This window comes from Phyllostomus hastatus, unplaced genomic scaffold (genome assembly GCF_019186645.2).
Source record: "Phyllostomus hastatus isolate PE091 unplaced genomic scaffold, TTU_PhHast_1.1 phas_contig_283, whole genome shotgun sequence".
In the NCBI taxonomy this organism is placed as follows: domain Eukaryota; kingdom Metazoa; phylum Chordata; class Mammalia; order Chiroptera; family Phyllostomidae; genus Phyllostomus; species Phyllostomus hastatus.
Window position 1 is genome coordinate 13,367,130 of NW_025333833.1, and position 24,470 is coordinate 13,391,599.

Genomic DNA, 24,470 nt, shown 5'->3' on the forward strand with positions numbered 1-24,470 from the left:
TCTTTTTAGAAGAGGGAGGATAACAAATATAAAATTGCAATGGCTTTTTATTGTTATTTAGGTGCTCACATTTTAGTAAATTATATAAAATAGTTCTTTCATAAAGAGACGTATCGATCACATGTATTTCCAAGAACTATTATTTTAGTTAAAATTTATGTAGCAGAATAATAGGAAGATGTCAGCTACAATCATGTAATACCACTCTCCATTAGTGTATATTTGAAAAACTCTTTCCCTAAATCGTGTTGAATTTTCAGTGGCTCATTGTCAGTGCCTATTCAAATTTGCAGAATAAATTGCATTTGAGGCATCTATGCTTAGTGATGGATGGTTATAATCCTCATACCTAAAGTTCCCCAGCGTGGATCATTTTCTGTAATCTGTGTTCACATTGTAAGTATTTTATCTGTGTATGTTGAATGGGGTCAAATTATGAAATGTTGGGTCAAATTGTTTTCCAGGATTGTGAGAGCTCAGGTGTCTGATGTCGCCGTGTACACTTGTGTGGCCTCCAACAGAGCTGGAGTGGACAACAAACATTACAGCCTTCAGGTTTTGGGTATGTTGCCGAAGGAACCCTGGTGCTCTTCACCTCGTGTCCAGTGTTAAGCAGCAGGCTTACATCTAGATACCACCATATCAGAAGAGATTGGCCAGATAAGATCTGGCTAACTAGGGAAGAACACATTTTCTCCCAAGGGGTTCATATTTATTTATTGGAGCATACTGTCTCGGAATGCTCTTCTAACCTGGAATCTTGCATTACATCAAATCTAAATGTTTAAGAGTAATGGCATTTCAATCTAGACATAAGACCAGTCTTTTCATATAAGTCTAAAGTTGACACTGTCTTCTGATATTATTAGTGGCCCATTTAGAGTACTGCAAATATGAATTGATGTGTGCATGTATATGTCTGTGTGTGTATATGTAGATGGAGAACTTGCAACATTCTGTTTCTGGAATATTAAGGTTTTCTGGTCCAGAATTCTCAATCCCCAGGAACGTCTCAGAATAGTCAAGTAACCATTTACTATAGCCTACAAATGACTTGTGTTGGATCATATAAAACTATCTCTAGAATATAATATTTTTCTCATTACACATAAAGTAGTTGAAAGTATACTTCTGGAATTACAATATGCATTATAACAAATTAAAGACACAAACCTAAGAAGTTAAAACATGGCCAAAACTTAAACATATTGGAGCATTGTATGTTCTGCAAGAAACAATCCTGAGGTTTCATTGCTAATACTTTGGAAGATTAATAATTAGCCTACCTAACACATGTTTCTATAGTAAAGTCATCTATTCATTACATGCTACTTCAAATTCTATAATTTTACAGATCATAGAAACACTATAAACTAATTGAACCCTTCCATCTTTTATCTAGATTGGTCTCAAATTAAAATAGATATATAAACGATGCTTTCTTTGTTTTCTGTATAGTTCCACCGAATCTGGACAATGCCATGGGAACAGAGGAAATCACAATTGTCAAGGGTAGCTCTGCCTCCATGTCGTGCCTCACAGATGGAACCCCAACTCCCAGGATGTCGTGGCTGAGGGATGGCCAGCCTCTGGGGCTTGACGCCCACCTGACAATAAGCACGCAAGGAATGGCACTTCAGCTCATCCGAGCAGAGACCGAAGATTCGGGAAGGTACACCTGCATTGCCTCAAACGAAGCTGGAGAAGTCAGCAAACACTTTATCCTGAAGGTCTTAGGTGTGTAAACATTCAATAATTGGGAAGGGAGTGACACTAGTAAATACGTAAAATCCTTAGACTCATTTGCTATGGAGCAAAGTTTGTCAAAACTTCATTGTACCTCATATTTCTGTGTTGCAACTCACCTAGAATTATCCTTATCTGAAGCAGGTTACATTTAAATTATTGTGTTTTTTATCTGTCTAAAAAGGTGAGAGCTACTACTTGTAAATTATTGCTCCAGGGACTGAAAGCACATCTGACAACAGTAATTTAATGAAAAAGTATAATATCTGTACCGTTGGATATTATTCCAAACAGCCATTAAATGATCCAATGTGTAGATTATAGTTCTAATCATCGTTTCGAATAACCTAGTTCCATTTACTCTTATATACATCAAAATAAATATTTAAGGTATGTATTCTAGTGTTCTACATGCAAACAAATAGGATAAAGAGAAATATATCTTTTCCTTGAAATCAGAAATTTTGACTTAGGAAGAGAAATGAAGATGAATGAAATAAACTATTTTAAAAATCAGTACTTTTTTTCAATATCGTGTAGGTAAAAATCTTAGGGTCCTTATATAGAACAAAATGCACCCTACACAGTGCAACAGGAAGAATTTTGGCAAGGGTCTAGCCAAAGAGGTTAGCATGTGTTTTTAGGATGCCCTGTAATCTTTCTCATAGTACCTATTATAACTTAATTATTTGTGTAACTTTAAAAGTCAGCTTCATCCTTTGTTAGACTCTGTGATGGGCAGTAGCCATCTTGTTGCTGTATTCAAAGTGCATTTGACAAATAATGTTCATTTGTCTCATTGAATTGAATGGAAGTAGATACTTGTCAGCTGGATGAAGGGGAGTTTTTTCACTGTAGAGGGAGGCAAGCCAATATCTAAATAAACAAAGAGACATGCTGTGGTATAGATGAGTGTCCGTAGAATGCAGGGTGGTGTCGCCGAGGCAGGACTCCACGATACTGAGAGACCCAAGACAGAAGAAAGTGTGTGTCTGTGAGAAAGGGCGAAACACCAAATTTATGTGCATCGGTTCACAGAATATTAGAAATAACAGGAAGCGACATAAATAAATGTGATCTTATACCTTAATTATTCACATACTAAATATTAATATTGACTATATATTATGAGCCAGGCATGTTTTAGTCATCATGTAACAAATAATTATTGAGCAACTACTATGTGACCATTCCTTGAATGCATCCTTGAATAAGAAAATGTAGTCTCTGTCCTCAAGTTCCTCCATCTGGGGGAACACAGATATTGAACCCCTAAGTACTGTTGAGTGGGGTGCAGATTATATGGCTCAGATAAGATTCTGTGGGATGGTAAGGTTCAGAGAACAGCTTCTCCAGGGTAAATTTGAGCCTTAAAGGGTTAGGATGTAGAGGTGAGTGAGGAGTTGCCTACGCCTTTCACCTGAAAAGGACAGAGTTTGAGTTGTCCATCTGTAGTATTCACTGAACTGAATGGGAAAGGAAGTGACAAGACTGGAAATACACAGATCGTGAGGGGCTTTGAGGACATTTTAGAGAATTTGGACCTCATTACAAAAGCAGTAATGTGTTACAACTCGATTTTATTTCCCCCAAATTCCCTCTGATGACAGAGTGAAGAATGAATGGAAGAACCTGTTGTATTCATACAGGCCCGAAAATGCAGGGGCCTGGCGGTGGGGGGGGGGGGGGGGTTGGTGCATGGGGGTGAGAGAAGGAAACCCCGCCCCCAGGAATTCCCAAATTCAGAAACAGAATCACAGTGCTTTTCTGAACGTAGAAAAAGAAGAAAAATAACACTTATATTGTTGGGGTTTTTTTACTTTATTTTATTTTTTTGAGAGATGTAATGCATCTTTTTATTGTTGTTCGAGTAGAGTTTTCTGCCTTTTCCCCCCACCACTCCCCACCATCCCAGCCCTCCCCACCTCCCCCCACCATTCCCAATCCCCCTTGCCGTTGTCCATATGTCCTTTATAAGTGTTTATGTAAACTCTTCACCCCATTCCCCTATTATCTCCTCCCCTCTCCCTTCTGATCACTGTCAGCCTGTTCTCAATTTCAGTGTCTTTGGCTATACTTTGCTTGCTTGTTTGTTTTGTTGATTAGGTTCCTGCTAAATGTGAGATCATATGGTGTTTATCTTTCACTGCCTGGCTTATTTTGCTTAGCATAATGCTCTCCAGCTCCATCCATGCTGTTGCAAAAGGGTAGGAGCTCCTTCTTTCTTTCTGCTGCATAGAATTCCATTGTGTAAATGTACCATAGTTTTTTGATCCATTCATTTACTGATGGGCGCTTATATTGTTAGAGTAGTGTACAAAGAACAGCCTTCCCAGCTAAAGGGTTTATAAGAATAATCTTTTCTTAAAAACAAATTTGAAAACTGGCGCAGCAGAAAAATGAGAAGTGTCTCCATTTCAGCATCTGTTGAAAGCTAAATTCCATTAAAACCTGAACAACTCTACACTTGAATCTGCGTTACACTCAGAATGTGAACATAAATGTCCTAATCTGGGGAACTGCTGTTCTCAACTTAATTCTGTCCGCATGGTAGGAGGTGTCACAGTATATTAGTGGTTCTGGAAAGTCCAGTTTGGCGAGAATACTGGAAGCAAAGGAGCGAACCTACGAAATAAAGCCGAGGGGTTTTGACAGGGTCCAGGCTATGAAGGGCTCTATCGACCACATTAAAATTTGGGGGTTTTATCCTAGAACAATGGAAAACCATTATCCTACTAAATGGCATGCCGTGAGTACAGTTGCAGTTTAAAAAGACCACTCTTACTGCAGAGTGGAGAGCTACTTAGAGCAGGGCAAGAGAAGATTCTGAGCGACCAGGGTGCTGTAAGGAATTGTGTCGGAAATAACAGAACATCTGAAAATGTGGCAGCTCACATGAAAACCTTTTGTTTCTCTCACTGAACGGGCTGGCTGGAGGTAGGCAGGGATTGCATTGGTTGCCACTGCAGATATGTACAGTCCTCTTGGGCTTGACTTCATAGTTGTTCTGTGATCATGCATTGTCTGCTCACCCCTAAGATCAATAGATGCAACAGTAGAGCAGGAAACATTAGGAGGGCGTTTCTTAGCAGTCCCATGAAACCACTTGCACACACAGGCCAGCATCTTCCCATGCCAGTCCATCTGCTCTCTACCACAGAAGCTAGGAAATGTAGTTTTTAGGACATGAACAGCCCCAACAAAATCAGGACGTATGAATACAACGGAAACAAATAACTAATATTGGGTAGGCACCTGCAGCCAGGAAGGAGGAAATATGGATCCAAGTAAATGGTTCTTTTCGCTCAGATTAGTGATGGGGCAACAGGACACAAAGATGGAAGTGCCAGGACTTAGTTGAGGGTTTGAACACAGGGGAGTGATGAAGGAGAGATCAAGGATGACTCCCGAGTTTCTGGCTCATGTAACTGAATGATCGGTGTATCTATCACGTAAGTGCAGGGAATGCTGGAAAAGGACCAGGTTTTGAGGAATAAGATAACAGGCTGACTATGTGTCGAGTTTGACATCCCACTGATGATGATTCCTAATCATTGCATATATGGGTCTGGAGCTCAGTAGACAGATCTAGGCCGAAAGTAAAGTTCCGGAGTCAGCAGAGTGCGGACAACTCCTATGCTGCCCAACACACTAGACATAAGGACAAGGCACGGGGTGCAGTGGCTCAGAATCACCTGACACGCGTGGGATCTGGTGGCCGGGGATGGAGCCAGTCGGGAACATGTTGTTTCTGCTGTTGCTGCTGTTATCGTTATTGTTTTAAATCTAGTGACTATAACCTTTTGAGGACGAAGGTCTTGCCTAACTAATCCTTTATCCATAGCGACTGACACATAATAAATAACCAAAAAGTAAGAGGAATAAAGAACTGACCGTAGTCAGGAGAATCAGATGCATGCTTTTGAGTGACACCAACCACATGCTGTGGAAATGAAAAGGGATAGAAATTTTGTTGATAGAATCAAGTAAGGATTTATAGTTTTTACAGATGAACTTAACGACATGAATGTGACCTTGGTAGGTCACTGTCTAAGTGAATATACTCAGTTAGGAGATGGACTGTTGGAGAATCTTCCACTGGAAGGGGTAGCGTTAGTAAAGTCACAGAACAAGAAAAGCCTGGACTTGTTGAGAGAGAAGTCATCTAATTTAAAATCTAGATTATATATAACTATATTAAATGTAGCTGATGTTATAAAGATGGATTGAAGCCTTATTATGGAACCCTTGGAAAGTGTAATGTGGAGTTTTTATTTAATTTAGTAAGTGACATGGAGACAGATCTTTTAAGCAAGAAATCTTGAATCAATCTAAAATGCACTTAAGGAAATGTATTTTGTTTGACTTCTTATTTATAATCTAAAACCAAATACAGATATAATACATTCTCTTTTTTCCAGAAAGAAAAATGAGGGCCATAGGTAAAAATTTTTAGGAGGCAGGTTTTAATACTAATACCAACAGTTGTAGTGGCCATTATAGTAGTAATAATTCTTTAAACATTAATTATAAAATAAAACAGGTTCAGTAACACAAAAGAAATGTGCATTGTTTATAGATTATCTTATTGAATCCTCACCACAATCCTATTACCATACTTTGCCATGTATAATGTGCACTTTTTTTTCCAAATTTTTGAGGGAAAAATAAAGATATGCATTGTACATGGGTAGTAGCTAAAATACCTTGTATCTGTTCTTGTGTGTTATAATTATTTGTCACATAAAATTTTGATCACCATAGTATGTTTAAAAATAAATGCTAAAATTCCTTTATAATACAAAAAACATATGCCTAAATATAAATAAATAAATTATTGGATTAAAAAATTAAAATGAAAGATTTTTTTTCTGAAAGTTTGGGCCAAACACTTGAATGTGCATTTTACATGACAAAATACAATAGTTAATTAATAATACTATCCTTATTTTGAGAGTTTTCCAAATCCATTAATCTAATCATTTTTGAAGCCAGGATTCAAATTCAGGCTATTTGATTCCAGACCCTGTGCCAGGAGCCTGATAAGAAGTAGATAAGTAAATAAATAAACAGCTAGTATTTGGAGCTGTCCAACAGTTAGTCTGGCTACCTTATGAAACAGTAAGCTGGAAATGTTCATAGAAAACTTAAGTGATCATACTGTTTCAAAAGTATTCGTAAATTAGGACCAGTTGAACTAAGAAAACTTGTTCTTTTCAAGTGTCTAGATCCCATAACATCCCCTTGAGAATAATTTAGAAGGATAAATAACCAAAAAATAAGGAAAATATTTCTACCCAGACATAACATACATGTTTTATGCAGAAATACTCTCCAAATGTAACTATTTTTTCTTTGGCTTAGTCACTGCATCCTCTTCAAGTTCTGCATGGAAGAGACGATGGCAAAACTCCATGGCATTTTCCTGTTGCTTTTGTAGGAACAATAGATATTGAAAAGGTGCAGAAGTACACTACTGTATTTAAGTGCCTCTCTTTGAAAAATGGTACAAGATGGGTTCCATTCTCATTACTTTCCATCTTCACAGTTAGGTCAGAGTGCTCTGGAACCCCAGTTACTGAATGTAACCACCTTGTAATGGCTTGCCATTTGCTGCACGATCAATTAAGATTAAAGCCAGGATCCAGCCCTTTTAAAATATGGCATTTCCAAAGTAATAACATTTAGTAGTTATTTTGGCATCCTTGTTCTAATTGATTCTTATCGTATATTTGAGTTGAACTTTCTTTTAAAGTTTTTCTAATCAGCAGTTCCTTTAATCAAACAGCAAGCTAATTTGGTTGTTTTTAATTTCCTTTAAATAGAACCACCTCATATCAATGGATCTGAAGAATCTATGGAGATATCAGTGATAGTCAATAACCCACTTGAACTTACCTGCATGGCTTCCGGAACCCCAGCCCCTAAAATCACCTGGATGAAAGATGGACGGCCCCTTCCCCAGACAGGCCAGGTACAAACTCTTGGAGGAGGAGAGGTTCTTCGAATATCGAGTAGTCAGGTAAGTTCAAAGTTCATACAACTATTTTATCCTAGGTTCGCTTTCTCCCTTACTGATGTAGGAGAAATGATGGGAAAATTAATTATATCTTTGAATTTGAATATATCACCAGCCTCTGGAACATTAGCAAGGGTCAGCTGTCGGTTCTCTGATGTGCCTGACTGGGTAGAGACACAAGGTAACGGAACTAAAAAGAAGTGGAAGTACCGTATTAAACTCAGAAGAAAGAAAGCTATCTGCCCATTAACTTTCACAAATTCCCACAGTGCTAGAACGGGCAAAATATCTCCCACAGCTCTTAGTTTGCACCATGTCCCCTTTTATGGAACTGGCAAAAAAATAATTCAACATACACATACATGAGCCTCAAAGAAAATCTGAAGAGACACGATTTTTCCAAAAAATGATCAATTTAATAAAATTGATTGTTCTTTTAGGTTGTACTTAAGGAAATTGATCAGAAATGTGAACATATTAGAGAAAAATATGTCGGGGACACGTTAGTGTAATAATCTTCCATTCTGATAAAGGAAAGCCTTCTATCCAGCTGTGCCCCAATGCCCTCATCTGTAGACTGAGGGCAAAAATAGTAATAAAAGCTAACTCATGCACTTGGGCACTGAGCGCTGATCTAACATCATGTACTTGGCCTGGTGCCACAGGCCTGTGGTGATTCTAAGATAGAGTTAGATAGGATTGTTGTTGTTGCTGCTGCTCTCATTGTTATTATAACCATCACTCCTTTAAAAATAGAATAATAGAGTATGTAGTCATCTTTTATTTGCATTTTCACTGAGGAAAGGGAGCTAGGAAAGAGAGCCAAGGATTATAAATCGTGTCAGTCCTGTGTTTAGCGATGGGCTCTGTCACAGATGTGACCCTCACGACAATGTCCTTATCCCCCTTCTACAGACCCAGAGAGGTGAAGCACTTACTTGCCAAGCACTTACCGTTGCTCAGTGGTGGAGCTGGGGTCTCAGGCCTGGGTCTGGTTCAAAAGCTCAGTCAGTGGAACTCAGCACACTTTCCCCTCCCCATCTGTCCATCAGACATTGCAGTCCCCCTGAGAAAACTCGGGTCAAACTCCCAACCCATTTGGAAGTTACCATTTCAACAGGCGAAAAGGAAGTGAAAGACTTTTGTAACATAAAGAGTAGCATGAAGGCAGGAAAGTATGTAGAGTATAAATCCTAAATTTATAAAGGAATTATAACTATGGAGAAACCATGGTAAATAAAGCTGCAGAGGGAGACTGAGGCCACATTATAGCAGGTCTTCAGTGCAGGAGTGAACAGCTGGGTTACGACCAAAGAAGACCAAGGTGCCATAGAGTGTCGAAGGGTGACCTGCACGTTCCAGCAGTTGTGGAGACGACAAACATCGTACATGAGACATTTCTCAGCCTCCAAGAAGCTTTTGGTTGTCAAAGAGAAATAAAATGATGTGTGTGATAAAATTAGGAAAAGAAGTAACAAAACCATTAAAAACATGAGAGGGTAAAAAATGTAACATTACCAAGCATAAAGACTGCTCTTTGCTCCTCTGCTCCTCCGTTTCCATAACATTTTGTACACAGCTCTGTTACCACATGGACTAAATTATGTTTTACTTAGTTGAACTTTGTCTTGGCATGTACATATCTATAGCATACAGATTGCCTGGCACATGATGGATGTTTTGCAAATTCCACAGTGTGTGGTAGAGATAAGAGCATCTAAGACATCTTTCATCCAGCCCTCGTCTATGGTTCCTTCCAAAGAGGGAAGAATCGTCTGACCAAATGGACTCAGAAGACGATGCACTGTGCCTTTCCCTTCTTTGGGAGCCGTGCTTCCCGACAACTCTGCAAAAGCTTACTCTGGAAAAAAAACAAAACAAAACCCGATGAGCTATAATTTTCAAACACCCTCTTAATAGAACATATTTTAGAAAAATGTAGCTGCAAATGATGACTGTTATCTTAAAGGGCATAAGTTGTCAGAAATATTTCTTGGGAGGAGGGAAGATTTAATAGTAGTCCGGAGTGATGGTTGAGGTTTGGCTAAGTCGGGGCAAGTGCAGGGGGAAGTATCATTTGGGAATAAACTGAGTTGGTGCAGAAAAGTCGACTTTCAGAGGTTTTGGAAATATGATGAGAAATTCAGAAATTAGTCTCTGGGCAATACCACATCATTTTAAATGCTTAATCGAAGGACTGAGTGAGTGCCATTCTTCTAAAGTTATGTTTAAGTATTTTTCCAAACATACTTGTCCTCACAGACTGGTCTTAAATTTTTTCAGGGGAGTTTCTGCAGCCTACCAAAAAGTTTTTCCATAACCTATAAAGTCAGTTTTGAATGTAAAAATGTGTAAATTCTCCATATACTGGGAACATTCAAGTAGTAAAATCAATGAAAACAACGTTTTTCGACTTTTCCAAAATACGTTTTCTCACAGTAGTCAGATCCCCCAGTTTGCAGCGTATTCCTTACACATCCATAAGGATGGGCCGTCTCTACACAATGTCAAACATATGAACAAAGACCAGCTCTTTGGGGGAGACTGTGCATGTGGGTTTTTAAAGAAATGTTTCTAGTTTGAGTCGGAAAATAATAGATTTTGCCATCAGTATGATCCTATTTTAGCCAAATTACATAGTATAAATCTTTTTCTTTCCTCATGTATGTCAAAGGTAAATTCAAAATGTAGCATCAATGTGCTTTACTTAAATAACCTGCTATCTAACTATCTATCTACTTATTTTCTTCAGGAAAACTTCAATTGAACTTTTCAGTCTGAAGTTCAAACTCATAAATACTTATTCCTTCAGTAAACATTGAGTCATCTCTCACGTACAATGCTCGGTCCTGGATATAGCTGCCTTCCCTGAGTTCATTAAATATCTCTCACTGCAATTGTGCTGAGGCGAAATACCGAGACCCTGTTAAAACAGTTTGTTAGATTTTAGTTGCGGTGAAATCTTCCTTGGTGTGAGATTTTCACGTTCACATTCTAGTGGATGTTTGTTCTCATCACCAAAGCCAATGTGGTGACATTGTGTAATTTTCTTACTTGGGTTTTGCAGGTGGAAGATACAGGAAGATATACATGTCTGGCATCCAGCCCCGCGGGAGATGATGATAAAGAATATTTAGTGAGAGTGCACGGTAAATTTGGCAGAATGTTCCGCAGTCCATCGCGTCCTGATACCTAAGCAGAAGCCGTATTTTGTGGAACATGGGGCAACTCCACAGCATAGCATAAGATGTGTCTATGCATCAGAAAATACGTGTTCTCCAAATCTCATTCTTATAGTTGACTGATCAAATGCTCTCATGGAATAGTTCAGTGGATTTTGTTTCTTGTTTTGTTCCTGCACAAATAATTCATATTTATTGATTTAAAATGATAGCATGTAAATTAGGATAGGAAGAAAATTTTTAAAATTCATAATCTTACCACACAAAGAGAAGACCATTTTGCATATTAATATTTTGTCACAGAAATGTGATCATACAACATAGAATATTTAACTTGTTTTTTAATCTCATTTAATGGAATTGTGAATATATTTCCATATCAAAAAATATACATTAACATTATTTTTTGGTGATTACATATTATTCCAAATGATGTGCCATCATTTATTTAATCCATTTCCTATTGTTTTTGGATATGTAGGCTATTTCTTTTTTTTTTTTTAGATTTTATTTTTTATTTATTTTTAGAGAGGGAAGGGAGGGAGAAAGAGAGAAAGAAACATCAGTGTGCGGTTGCTAGGGGTCATGGCCTGCAACCCAGCCATGTACCCTGACTGGGAATTGAACCTGCGACACTTTGGCTCGCAGCCCGCGCTCAATCCACTGAGCTACGCCAGCCAGGGCTAGATATGTAGGCTATTTCTATGTTTTCACCAATACAAGCAACATTGTTATATGCTTCTTTGTACTTACACATTGGCCTATTTCCTTCTTAATTTCATTCTGATAAATGTCTTGCTTTTCCACACACACACACACACACACACACACACACACTTAAAGTCAAATTACCTTCTAAAAAGCTGGACCAGATACATCTGGCATGGCGCTGGGAGCATTCTTCATAGAGAGGAGCGGTTTAAACACTGAGCCCATTTTACTCTCGTTCTCATGGGGCACATGACAAGGTGTGCAGACTGCGGGGCTAGTGTATTACCGGCATGTCCTCCTCCACTCACCTGCCCTACACACACATTGGACCTGCCACTATGGCATATAGATTGTGTGTTATGAGTTAAAAAGATATAGTTCTGCATATAAAGTATATACATTTCTACATATTTTATAGACCCTAATTTAGTAGTTCTAAAATCTAAATGTTCAGAGAAAATCATTACCAAGTGTATTCCTGGACATGGAATCCCTCCTTTGTGCCTTAGTTTCTTTACGTGTTAAATAGTGACATTAGTGGGGTTATATTACTTATTATTCATGTGGCTGTGGAAAGAATGTCATTACTTAATGCATGTAAAAGTATTGAGTAAGACAAAAACACATGCCATTATTTGTAATCATTTGTACTATAAATTGAGTAATTTTTTGAAGATTTTAGAGAGAGGAAGGGAGGGAGAAAGAGAGGGAGAGAAACATCAATGTGTGGTTGCCTGTCAAGTGCACCCCACTTGGGACCTGGCCCACAACCTGGGCATGTGCTCTGACTGGGAATCAAACTAGCGACCCTTTGTTTCACAGGCCAGCAGTCAATCCACTGAGCCACACTGGCCAGGGCTAAATCAAGTACTGTTTTAAGTTTATGCCTTTTATTTTCCATAGCAGAAGCAGCATTTGTTGATTACCTATTATAATTCAGATCATTTTACATCTCATTCATTGAAAGCCTTTGGCGTATTTTTTCTCACACCCAGTACCCCCTAATATTGCTGGAACTGAGGGGTCCCAGGATTTCACTGTGCTACGGAACAGACAAGTGACCTTGGAATGCAAATCGGATGCAGTGCCCCCGCCTATAATCATGTGGCTTAAAAATGGAGAACGGTTACAGGTGAGTCTTGCTAAATTCCACAGATTCATTTTGAGAAAAAAAATCAACTGTGGAGTCCTCGTTAGGTAGACAAAACCAAACACCAGGCTACTAGTTATCCCACCGCACAGGGCTGGGCATGGGGTCCTTTGATCAGCCTTCTTTCCTCAGCCTTCACTGGGGTGGTTAGTAACTAGTTATGGGTCACAGGACAGGTATTTGGATTCAAATGCTGTGTAAATTGGCTGAAGAATGTACCTCCTGGAGCCCATGGATTAAAGTTGTATTTGAAACCCGCAGCTGTTTCTGCACTTGAGATAGAAGAAACCTTCCAAGTTTCAAAAGAACTGACCTGAATTGCCAAGTCTATGGCAAACCTGCTACTAAATATCCCTTGTCCTGACGTGGACCTCAAGAGTAACTCCAAGAATCTGTGCGATCTCAGGAGTCTAGGGCTGGAATCCTTGAAGAACAAAGTCACTGGGTCTAAAGCTTCCCACATTCAGCTAGTACCTGTCTGCGGTCCTGGGGTGTTACAGCCAGGATTCTAAGTAGCCTTTTAGGGCTGGCTCAAAGTCTTGACCTTGGGTGTTCTCATTGTCCTTATTGTCGTAGTTAGTCACTTAGCTTTTTACCCTCCATTGTCCTTCCCTGTCCTATTGGTATAACCTATTGTGGGGTGCGGCACCTAATCAGAAAGGAGATTATGTATGCTAACACCTAAGGTAGAAAGATTCCATCCCCACCAAACCACACTGAACCCCAAACAGAGACTGGATTCTGAGAATGAGTCAGGTTAAATCATTATGCACATCACTTAGCTGTCCCTGCCTCAGTTTCTCTATTTACTGTGTGCCTGCTAATGCTAAGTGCTGTGATTGCTACTGAGAGTAGCTCACAGACTCTGAAGAGATACACAAGTAAGTCAAAGCTTACAGAGTAGATACTGGTGCTGAATTATGTGTTAGAGGGACATACAGTATTTTACGGAAACAGGAAAAACAAGTCAGCCAGACTGAAAGGTAAGGGACAGCTCAGTGGGTCCTCTTGGAAAGGGTGGGTTAGTCCAGTTTTAAACGATGGGTACATGTTGGATGAGGAAGAAGATGGGGATTCTGATCACAGGTAATGGCACAGGCAAACCGACGACAGGACAATAACTGAGCACGACCGAAGCAGACCTTGATTAAAACTCTTTGATGAGTTTTCATAGATTTCAGGATTCCAGTTAAACCGTCCACCTTAGCTCACAAAGCCTTTGACGCTCCGACTTTTCCTGCATAGTCTTGTCTTCCTCGTGCTCATTTCACTCTGGACTGTTAGGTACTCAGATGGAGGCTGTGACGTTGATGATGAAAACATTCAGGCTAATCTCAGATATGACCAGGTGATGTGAGTGAGTTCACCAATGACAAAAACAGAGAAGAGTTTAGTTTTAAGTACCTATATATCATCCGAGTGGAGATTCTGCAAAGCATTAAGGAGTATGGGTCCGTATTTCATTTAAAAGTTCTTGAGTTGGTAGTCCTCATGGCATAACTTCTTGTTGACACCTTAGGTTTGTATGAGGTCGACCAGTCAGTGTACAGGGTACGAAGCTCAGTAAATGAGAATAAAGCCCAAAGCGACACTGACAAATTTGAGGTGAACAAGGAAGAAGGTGAATGGGACTAGAAGGAAGACTCAGAGAGACAGGATGGAGCCTAGGAGACGCTGGTGTCCTGAAAGCAGGGAAGGAGAGGGAGCAGTTGAGACCACGTCAGGATACAAATGCAGTTGTGTCCATTGGCTTTGGGAACACAAAGACGTGACCGAAGATGTCAGCAGTGGTCAAAGTAGAGGACAGGTTATAATTGTTGGGGAAGTTAAAGAACGAGAGGAATCAGAAATCATCGGAGACGCTTCATTGAATGGTATAGAAGAGACTTACATCGTTTTATTTACTGAAAGAAAGAGACTGGAGATTTAGGGGAGAGAAAGAGGAGTATACAAGACAAAGTGAGTTGGACGGGAAGGGCGTGGCACCATGGTCACAGGTGAGGAGACTGCCCTTGGGCAGAAGGGCTGTCCTTCCTTCTCAAGGTGGGAAAACAGAAAGGGTGGCGTTCACATGCGGGATGGGAGGAGGAGGGAAGTGCAGGCCCTGGGTTTTGATGTTCTCGGTGGAGTAGAAAGCAAGGTCCTCCTCCGAGGATGAGGTTCTGTCTGAGGAAGGAAGGCAACTCGGAGGAACTTAGCTGAAGTCTCGGAGTGAGACTGAGCTGAAGTCAGCAGGACCTACTGATGTTCATGGCAGAAAGACATTCTAAGAGTCAACTCTGGAAACTTTAATTGGCCTAAAACCCGGCTGTCCCTATATATAAATTGAAACGTTTTATAGAACTTACCATGTTTCTTTAAGAAATCATTTATTCCTATCAGAGGCAATAAAAGTTTATCACTAACGTCTCCTAGAGAAAATGTGTGCAGTTTAAAAATTATGGATCTGTACTGCATATTTTAGTGTGAACAATTTTTTTCATTAGAAATGTACATCTACCTGGGACAGAGCCCATATGTTAGAAAAGTCTCATCTGGGCTCTTCCTGAAGTGGTTTCCAAAACAGCCGGAAAATAGTCTGTGATGCTACCTGGCATTTCTTAATGATTATAAGCATCATGCATTTTAATTTATACACAGTAATTTGTTTACATCTGTTTTCCCAATTGGATTTAATAGGGGAGGTTAAATTTAATTGTCTGTTTTCTTAATTCTTGGTTTCATGCCTAGACATAGAATAAATAAATATTTGCAAGCTGAAATCATTTATTTACTTATTTTTAAAATGTTAAAGGATAAATGTTTTTCATAAGTTAACCAACGTCAATTTCCTTGTCAGAAAGCTTTCCATGGTAAGTGACAGAATTCAAACTCAAACCAGCGTAAATATTTTTTTAAAGGTATGTGGTAGCTACAGTGTATGAACTCGGGCTTGCGGCATTGCTAGATCCACAGGCTCTGGTTATGTAATCAAGGCTCTGTGTCCTTCCTCCGAATCTCCTCTGCTTGCTCCGCCTTGGAGTCAGAACACACTGTTCCCACATGGCAGGAAGGCTGCTGCCAGGTTGACATCATCCTCACTACCAGAGATTCTAGCGGGAGGAAGACAGGCCTGGCTCCCCAGCACTTGAAGCAGAGCGCTGCGGAGGGCTCTGATGGGCCCGGCTGGACTCGCCTGCCTGCCCTGCAGTGGTTCGTGTGGCCAGCAGAGCTAAGGACATTTATTATGCCCTTGCCGTAACCCCACTCACAGAAATGGTTCCCACCATTTTCTGATACCAGGACAGTGGTGGGGGAGAGCAGACAAAGCATACTAGAAGATACAGTTTGCAATGGTTACTTTTGACCTTATAAAGAAATATTTTACTTCTTTTCCTGACGCTTCAATGATAAATTTTGCTTGCTGAATCCAGGCAACACCTCGAGTACGAATCTTAGCTGGAGGAAGATACTTGCAGATTAATAATGCAGAGCTAGGTGATACAGCCAATTACACCTGTGTTGCCAGCAACATTGCAGGAAAGACGACAAGAGAATTTATTCTCACTGTAAATGGTAAGAAAAGTTAATCATTGTTTCCCAATTTAAAAATTTAGCCAAGGGCATTCAAATAGGTAAAGTTTTGGGGTTTTTATGAGTATATTCAATTCTTATGATTATCTTATTTCTTTTGGAAAAGACACATGTGGTATTTATACTGTAGCTATTGTCTGACTCGATTTCAAAAATAATTAAAGATTTGTTACTCTCTCTTACAGGATAATATATGTTTAGTTGTTATCAGCATGTCCTAGTGTTTTATGTCATTCAAATTAGAGCCATTAAGGAAGTTAATATTAATACACTAAATCTCCAAATGGCAAGTGGCCCGTTATTTAGTTCACTTTTATTGATGTTAGTGTTTCAGTGTATGTGTGCTAGACAGAGACCACCATAGAATTACAGTTTTATCAAATATAAAATCTGAACACTCAACTTTGCCAAACTTCAGAAAGATAATACAGGTTTTCTCCCCAAACAGTCCCTTTGGATTTTTGATATATGAAACTTCACAGGATATTGGGTGACCCACACGACTAATCTCTCTACTACTAAAATTAAAATTCAGGGTTTCTATTCCCATATGCAGTCAGTGATTAATAAAATGCATGCTCTGAGACTTGCCTGATTAATCACAGATGTGCTTTTTGTTAAAACAGCCCACTTTCTGTTCTTTATTTAAAGTGAAATGGTGCCAGTGTTAACATTCTCTGACCATTATTTGGCCAAAGAGAAATAAGAAATATCATCTTTAATTTGCATCAGACTAGAGCTGATTTTTATTCAAGCCTCTCTCATAGAAAGCCAGATTTCACACACCATATCAGGGATTTAAAATCCCCTTTCCTTGTCTACTCTTTATTTTTAAACACAACGTATTTTGAATAATATCTTAGGAACAAAACCCTGATTTTATTTGTATTAACCTCAATTAACTGTGGGCAAAGGCATACATTTGACTCAAAGCTCATCTTGTATTACTGCTTCAAAGTCTTAGTGCAGGGTGTGTTATTAACAGAAATGAAGTTGTCCACGTGCATCTCTTGTACAGTTCCCCCAAACATCAGGAGTGGCCCCCAGAGTCTTGTCATTCACTTAAACAAGTCAACTGTACTGGAATGCTTTGCCGAAGGCGTGCCAGCCCCGAGGGTAACGTGGAGAAAGGACGGAGCCGTTCTCTCTGGCAATCACACGAGGTAACAGTTCTGAAAAGGGGTGCAGAATACTGTAGGAACGGAAATACAAATCATGAAGTCTTTTTTTCCATTGCTTTTGTTTTGTTCTTGTTATATTAGAATTCGTTGCTTCACCTTAATATGAAAATTAAAATCTAGTATTTTTGAAAGCGTAATTGTTGAGAGTCATACCCAAAATGTAATGGTGTAATCCTTCCAAGATCACAAGCCCATCTGCTAGGCAGCTTCACCGAAGATCCCTTTCCCCCACCTGGATAGTGTACATTTCTGAAGCAGGAAAAACACTAGAAATGGATTCACCAAAGTCTTTCAAAGTGCTCTCAGCCAAAACGTGAAGAATCAGAAAAAGCTCGTTTGAGGGACCTCACTGTGACCTTTCTTGTAGATACTCCATCTTGGAAAATGGGTTCCTTCACATCCAGTCCGCACACGTCACTGACACCGGGCGGTATTTGTGCATGGCCACCAATGTCGCCGGGACCGACCGCAGGCGGATAGATTTACAAGTCCATGGTAAATACACTTCTGCGAACAGCATCCAACCTTTGGGTCACGTGTTCTTTGATAGCCTGAACCGGGAGGGTCATAACAACCTTGACGCCCAAGGCTCCTTAAATGTATCACACTGCATTATGGGCAGGCACGACCCACCTTTTCTCTTTATTATAAATAGCACCTTCACGACCCCATTTACATTCACAGCACCATATCATTTTTGTAACTATGAGGCACGTTACCAGTGGTGAATCTCGCTTAGGCAGAAATACTTCAGAGTGGCGTTCGCTTTGCTGAATGTACTTCCCTCTTATTTGGTGACTGTTTCAGTTCCTCCTTCTATTGCTCTGGGCCCCGCCAACATCACTGTAACAGTAAATGTTCAAACGACTCTGGCTTGCGAGGCTACCGGAATACCAAAACCATCAGTCAGCTGGAGAAAAGATGGGCATCTTCTTCATGTGGATCAAAATCAGAATTCCTACAGGTGAGAGACACTTGAATAGAAAATTCACCTACTATTCAATATTTACAGAAACATTTGTTAAAAATAATTAATAGTTTAACTCTAGCAATGGAGACAACAAATAACGTGTAAAGTTTAAAAAATTAGCTAGCATGTAGAAATATTTATTTTTCCTTTATATGGAATTAGTTTTCCAACCTAAAATCTTTTTCTGAATGATAGATGCAACCTTTCTATCCAGAAGTCTACAGGGTTAGATTTATGTTCTGCTTTTTTTTAGCACTATTTAGAAGTTTATAAAGACAAAGAATGATAACATCACTTGGTACAAAAGAAAAACTATTCTATAAAAACAATACAATCGAATTTTACACCTTGAAGCACAACTTAGTTATTTGGCAGTGTGTGGGGGAAGGAAAAACCACATTTGCTGCAATTTTTTTGCATTTTTCTGGCTTTACTACTATACCCCTTAATGTGGCAGTGTATGCTTTTTAAATGTTAGCTTCATGTCACTAGGAATTTCTGACGTTTTAGAGGGGCATCATTTTTTGTATCTCAATTAAGTTAACAGAGAGTTCTCTTGTCAAAGGATTTGCAGTGGTCCCTAAAAGAAGCGTTCTCTTTGAAAAGATCTACTTTGACAAAAATCAACTTGAACACACCAGGAAATGGGAAGCTAATAGTGTTTTACTTGAAATGCCATTGCTTCCCTCTCTTTTTCACCCTTTGAATCTTTTGGTATTGGAGCTGAGTAACTTGAAAGTACGCGCTATGTGAAAAATGTACAATACCCTTGAATTAAAAAAAAAATGTCATATATGTCCCTATTCAATCAAATTATTTCTCTTCTGTCAGTGCTACAAGCATTCAGAAAATGCAAGATTTCTCTTTCAGACACTCCTTCTACCCACCGCCTCCTGTAAATGTCAAAGTTGATGCCCCATTAACCCACTGCCTCATAAACGTAAAGCCCGATAACTGAAGTATCGGAGAAATGATACTCACCTCAACGTGAGGAAGGAGTTCCGTTTCCCTCCATTCACAGCATGGTACCCAGCTGAACCAACTGGAAACGTTATGGAAACTCATACCTAGTATCTCATTGCTTAAAAATCTTTCCTCCAGGCTCCTTTCTTCAGGTTCACTGGTAATTATTTCCCCTTCTGTGGATGACACTGCAACGTACGAGTGCACCGTGACAAACGAGGCTGGAGAGGACAGGAAAACCGTGGATCTCACCGTCCAAGGTAGACTGGCTTAGGATGTGATGGACATTAGCCTGATATCATTTCGCCATTCCAGCCTCACAAGAGGGCTTCCCTTTTCTCTTACTTAACATTTGCTTTCCGTGTAGAAAGAGGAAGATGTATAATGAGGACTTGCAAACATACAGTTTTCTCTATTTCTTGTGTTGTTATTGTTTTAGTTCCACCTTCCATAGCAGATGAACCTACGGACTTCCTAGTAACCAAACACTCCCCGACCATAATTACCTGCACTGCTTCAGGAGTTCCATTTCCCTCCATCCACTGGATGAAAAATGGTATAAGGCTGCTTCCCAGGGGGGATGGCTATAGAATTCAGCCCTCAGGTAAGACCCAGCCCACTGCTCACACATCTGTTGATTGGATTAACTGTGAATGGATGGCCTCACCTGGCTTTTTTTCCACCAAAACAGAAGAATAATATATATCTGCATGTCTGATCTTAGGCAGCTGGGAAAAAGCAATTAGAATGGGAAGGGGAACTAGGGAATAGAGGAGAGAAAAAGTCTGGAAACAAAATAACAATATCTAAGACTGATCTGAATAGAATGAGCATGATCACTGGAATTTTAGTTGCAGATTTACGAAGACTAAGGTTTAACAAGTTCAGTGGTTGACTTTGAGTAGACTGCATTTCTTCCATTGGCCAAACAGAATGTCTACGTACTTAACAAGCATTCTGTGCCTAAAATATTCCACTAAGTTTCAGCGGATAAAAAACTAAAACAAGTTTCTCGCTTTCAATGTATAATTTAGCAGGTAAGGCTGGGTGATAAGTGCTACGATGGATGATTTTTTGATGGTGGTAGCCATCAATTATAAAAATATGGAAAATTTAATAAGAGGAAAAAAATTGATCTGTATGAAAGTATAGGTAATTCACATTGGTGTTTCTGAAAACTCACCCTGCACTGGGGAGGTACATAGAGATAAACTAATGTAACAACTGATACTCTGGGGCTTTATGAGTATGTGCATATTATTTTAAAAGAGTTTGCTTATTTCCTCAATAGAAGGGAAATATGGAAGATTAGTTTGCAAGATGGAACTTGGCTTTCAAAACAAAGTATTTTTGCTTTCTCAGAAACCTGTATAAATTGGTAGCAATTAAAATCATAAAATATATATTAACTACCTTTCGGCACAAAGGATTATGCTAAGAAAATGTTTCACAGAGTTACCACGTGACCCAGCAACTCCATGCCTAGCTCTCTGCTCTTAGAAATGAAAACATATGTCCACACAAAACTTGTATGCAAATGTTCATACAGTATAATCCATAATAGACAAAAAATAGAGACAGTTCAATTGGCCATCATCTGGTGAATGGATAAACAAAATGTGTATGATCCATGCAATGGAATTCCATTTAGCAGTAAAGTGGAACAAAAGCACTGACACATGCTAGAACAGATGGAACTCAGACACTGTGCTCACGGAGAAAGATGTCAGACACGAAAGACTTATGGGATCCCATCTGTATGAAATGTTCTGGAAGTCAAATACATAAAGACCGAAAGTAGATTAACAATTGCCGGGGCTGGGGCTGGGAGTGAGGATCGACTCTAAATGGGTTGAGATTTCTTTTAGGAAAATGCAAATATTACAAAACTAGATTTGGAGGTAGTCGCACAATGAAATAGCTGAATGTTATGGTGTGTACGTGTTGTGTCAATGAAGCTGCTAATAATGATTTTAAAAGTACTTTGCTGGACTCTTCAAGGGGCACAGGTGTGAATATAAGCCAAGCACCGCTGTGCTATGAGGGTGAAAGCACAAAAGTCAGAGAGACTAGTTTATCCATTCAGAGAAGCAGAGTTGCACTAGGCATGAAAACTTTTTTTCTCTTCAGGGGCAATTGAAATACTTGCCACTGAACTAAGCCACGCCGGAAGATACACGTGTGTCGCCAGGAACGCGGCTGGCTCTGCCCATCGACATGTGACCCTTCGTGTCCAGGGTATGGAAGACTCTTTTCTCATTGGAAAACTTGATGTGGTGTTTGTGCTTCATTGTGTCATGTTTATTCTTGGAACGTGGTGCTGCCTAGAACTCTGAACCCCAGTACTCTGTCGAGGATGAGAAAGCCTGGTAGATAGACTTCAGTAAACTAAGGACAACCCGCAGACAGCAGACCCCACAGAACAACTCCCAAATTATTTTTCTTCTTGAATTGTTACGATCTGTTTCTGCTTCTGGTCTTCTCGTGGAAACTGGCTATCGTAGCAAGACGCAGAAAGTGTCATATGGCCAATATCCACTTTTTCCTGGGACAGTCAGATCACTCCCGTCTCGGAATTCTGAATGTGGGCACGTTTAACCTCGTGGCTGCTGGAGACTTGTCTGCCATTGCTTATTTCTGTTGACTGGTTCTTCTAGAGCCTCCGGCCATTCAGCCTCAGCCGACTGAACTAGACGTCATTCTAAACAACCCCATTTTGTTACCATGTGAAGCAACAGGGACACCCAGTCCTCTCATCACGTGGCAAAAAGAAGGCATCAATGTCCTCACGTCAGGTACCTACCTCTGTTTCTATCAAGAAAATCATGGCTCTGTGGTGTTTTCCAATGCAGAAGTTGGTGTGATTTCATTAATGAAAATAAAAATTCCCCTCGCTCTGCTTTTGTTGCTGTGATGTAGGCAGAAGCCATGTAGTCCTTCCCAGTGGCAGTTTGCAGATCTCCAGAGCCGCCAGAGAAGATGCTGGCGTTTACATGTGCGTGGCTCAGAGTCCGGCTGGCACGGCCTTGGGCAAAATCAAGCTAAATGTTCAAGGTACCCAAACACCAAACCTCTATGTCTTCCCTGCAAAGGTGCTTGTAACCGTGAATATCACCATTCGTGTATCTAAAAGAGTTCTCAACATTCTTAGTTTACATCGCGTTATTGCTTTTGTGTGACACTTATGAGTGAAGAGGAAAATGTAATGTTTCAGGAGGAGGGGTTCTTGCATTGTTTGCAATAAGAAAACTCATCATATTTTGAACTTCTCTGAGCCTCCCTTTGGAACTCTATTTCACTGTAGCTCATATTTAAGGTGATTTTTAAAACCATTCTCTCCATAATGCTACTCTGAATACATTATGAAATATTAGATTGTAATATCGAGTTTAAAAAAACAAATCATAATTGCAGTTAAACCAACTTGATGGGAAAAAATTGTTCTCAAGACAATGTGGGGGTTTTTCACATTTAACTGATATTTTCTTTATGCAATTTTTATGTCTTATGCATTGCTGTTGTAAATGAGGAAATGCACTAACATGGGTTCTGAGTGACTGAATTTGCATTAACTGGCTTTGAATTTCCTTACAGTGTGATGTTCTTATGGTAAATTAACGACTATGATAAAACTCACTTACCTGCAGATTGTAAATCTAATTTCTTTGTATTCTTCAACACATATTTATTAGGATAGTAAGTAGAAATACATTAAATATTACAGACATGATTCTTTCCTTATAATATAAAAAAGGGAAAATACTGAACTACCAAATAAATGAAATAATTATAAATTCTGATATATGCTAGGCAGAGGGGGGAAAAGGCTGAGGTAGAAAATAATGCGGGAATGTGGGGACCACTTTCGTGGTTCAAGTAGCTTCTCTGAAAGGGTCCCATATAATCGGAGGCTTGGCTGATGAGCTCAGTCACGTGAAGGTGGCAGAGTCTCCAAGGGAAAGGGGACAGCTCGTGCAATGCCCAAAGGCAGGAGAGAGGAAGAAAGGAAGCTTGCCAGTGTGGCTAGACAGTGACAAGTTACAGGAAGGCTGGCAAAATGTGAGGAACTATCAGAATACAAGGCAGGGCCAGTACATGGAGAACGACCATCAGAAGGTTAGATCTCATCCTCTACGCAGTGGGAAGCCTTTATTTAACCAAGACTCTGATTTGAGTTTAGGACAATTTCTCGTGCTGCTACGTAGATAACAGTTTTGAGAACAGACAGGACTAGAGCTGGAAGAACTATTAAACTCATCTAGACAGGGTAATCGGTCTGACCAGGAGTAGGGGGAAGGCATTTGAGTTGTAAGAGTTAATGAAAAAAGGTGTGGGTTCAGAATATTTTTGGAGGCGTAATTGCCATGATTGCTGATAAATCGGATTTGGGAGGTTAGGAAAACAGAAGAATTAATGTTTCCTGGGCTTTGGGCTTGAGCTAGTGAGCAGATGATAGTGCCACGGGGAATGAAAGAGGAGGAGCCGGTTTCAGAGGAGGGAGACCGTGGTTTGCGTTTAGTCATGTTAAATGTGGGAAACTGTTAGAAATCCTAGTGGAGATGTTGAAAAACAGTTGAATATTTATGAATTCAGGGCTCATGGGAGAAGGATAGTCTAAGACATAAATTAGGAAGTAATCAGTGTGTTTTAACTCACAAGTCTGGTTGAGAATTTGGATAGAAAAGAGCTAAGGACAAAGCCCTGGGACACTGCATTGTTTAGGACCTTAAGAAAGGGGAGGCCACTGGAAAAAATAAAGGAGAGGGCAAAGATGTGGGAGAAAAACTAGGTGGAGGCTGGGAGAAGAGAGTGTGTCAAGAAGAGCATGGATGGATTTGTTGAATGCCCATGAGAAGTCAAGTAGGATAAGGACCAAGAAAGACTTGTTGGTTTTAGCAACATACAGGTCATGGAAAAGAACAGTTCCAGATTTGAGGGGCCTTTTATTTTCACTAATTGTGTAAAGTTATTGATA

At 39.7% G+C, this 24,470-nt stretch overlaps 1 protein-coding gene across 1 annotated transcript in view; it reads left to right on the forward strand.

Moving 5' to 3' along the window:
* Positions 1 to 24,470, forward strand: part of HMCN1 (hemicentin 1) — a 397,440-nt gene that overhangs the window by 318,406 nt on the left and 54,564 nt on the right. The window contains exons 67-80 of the mRNA XM_045838584.1: positions 465 to 562; positions 1,459 to 1,737; positions 7,572 to 7,768; positions 10,833 to 10,914; positions 12,654 to 12,790; positions 16,222 to 16,363; positions 17,400 to 17,544; positions 17,930 to 18,057; positions 18,370 to 18,526; positions 19,634 to 19,755; positions 19,935 to 20,099; positions 21,626 to 21,733; positions 22,153 to 22,290; positions 22,415 to 22,549. Coding sequence (XP_045694540.1) covers positions 465 to 562; positions 1,459 to 1,737; positions 7,572 to 7,768; positions 10,833 to 10,914; positions 12,654 to 12,790; positions 16,222 to 16,363; positions 17,400 to 17,544; positions 17,930 to 18,057; positions 18,370 to 18,526; positions 19,634 to 19,755; positions 19,935 to 20,099; positions 21,626 to 21,733; positions 22,153 to 22,290; positions 22,415 to 22,549 — 2,033 coding nt within the window. The remainder of the gene's footprint in view (positions 1 to 464; positions 563 to 1,458; positions 1,738 to 7,571; positions 7,769 to 10,832; positions 10,915 to 12,653; positions 12,791 to 16,221; positions 16,364 to 17,399; positions 17,545 to 17,929; positions 18,058 to 18,369; positions 18,527 to 19,633; positions 19,756 to 19,934; positions 20,100 to 21,625; positions 21,734 to 22,152; positions 22,291 to 22,414; positions 22,550 to 24,470) is intronic.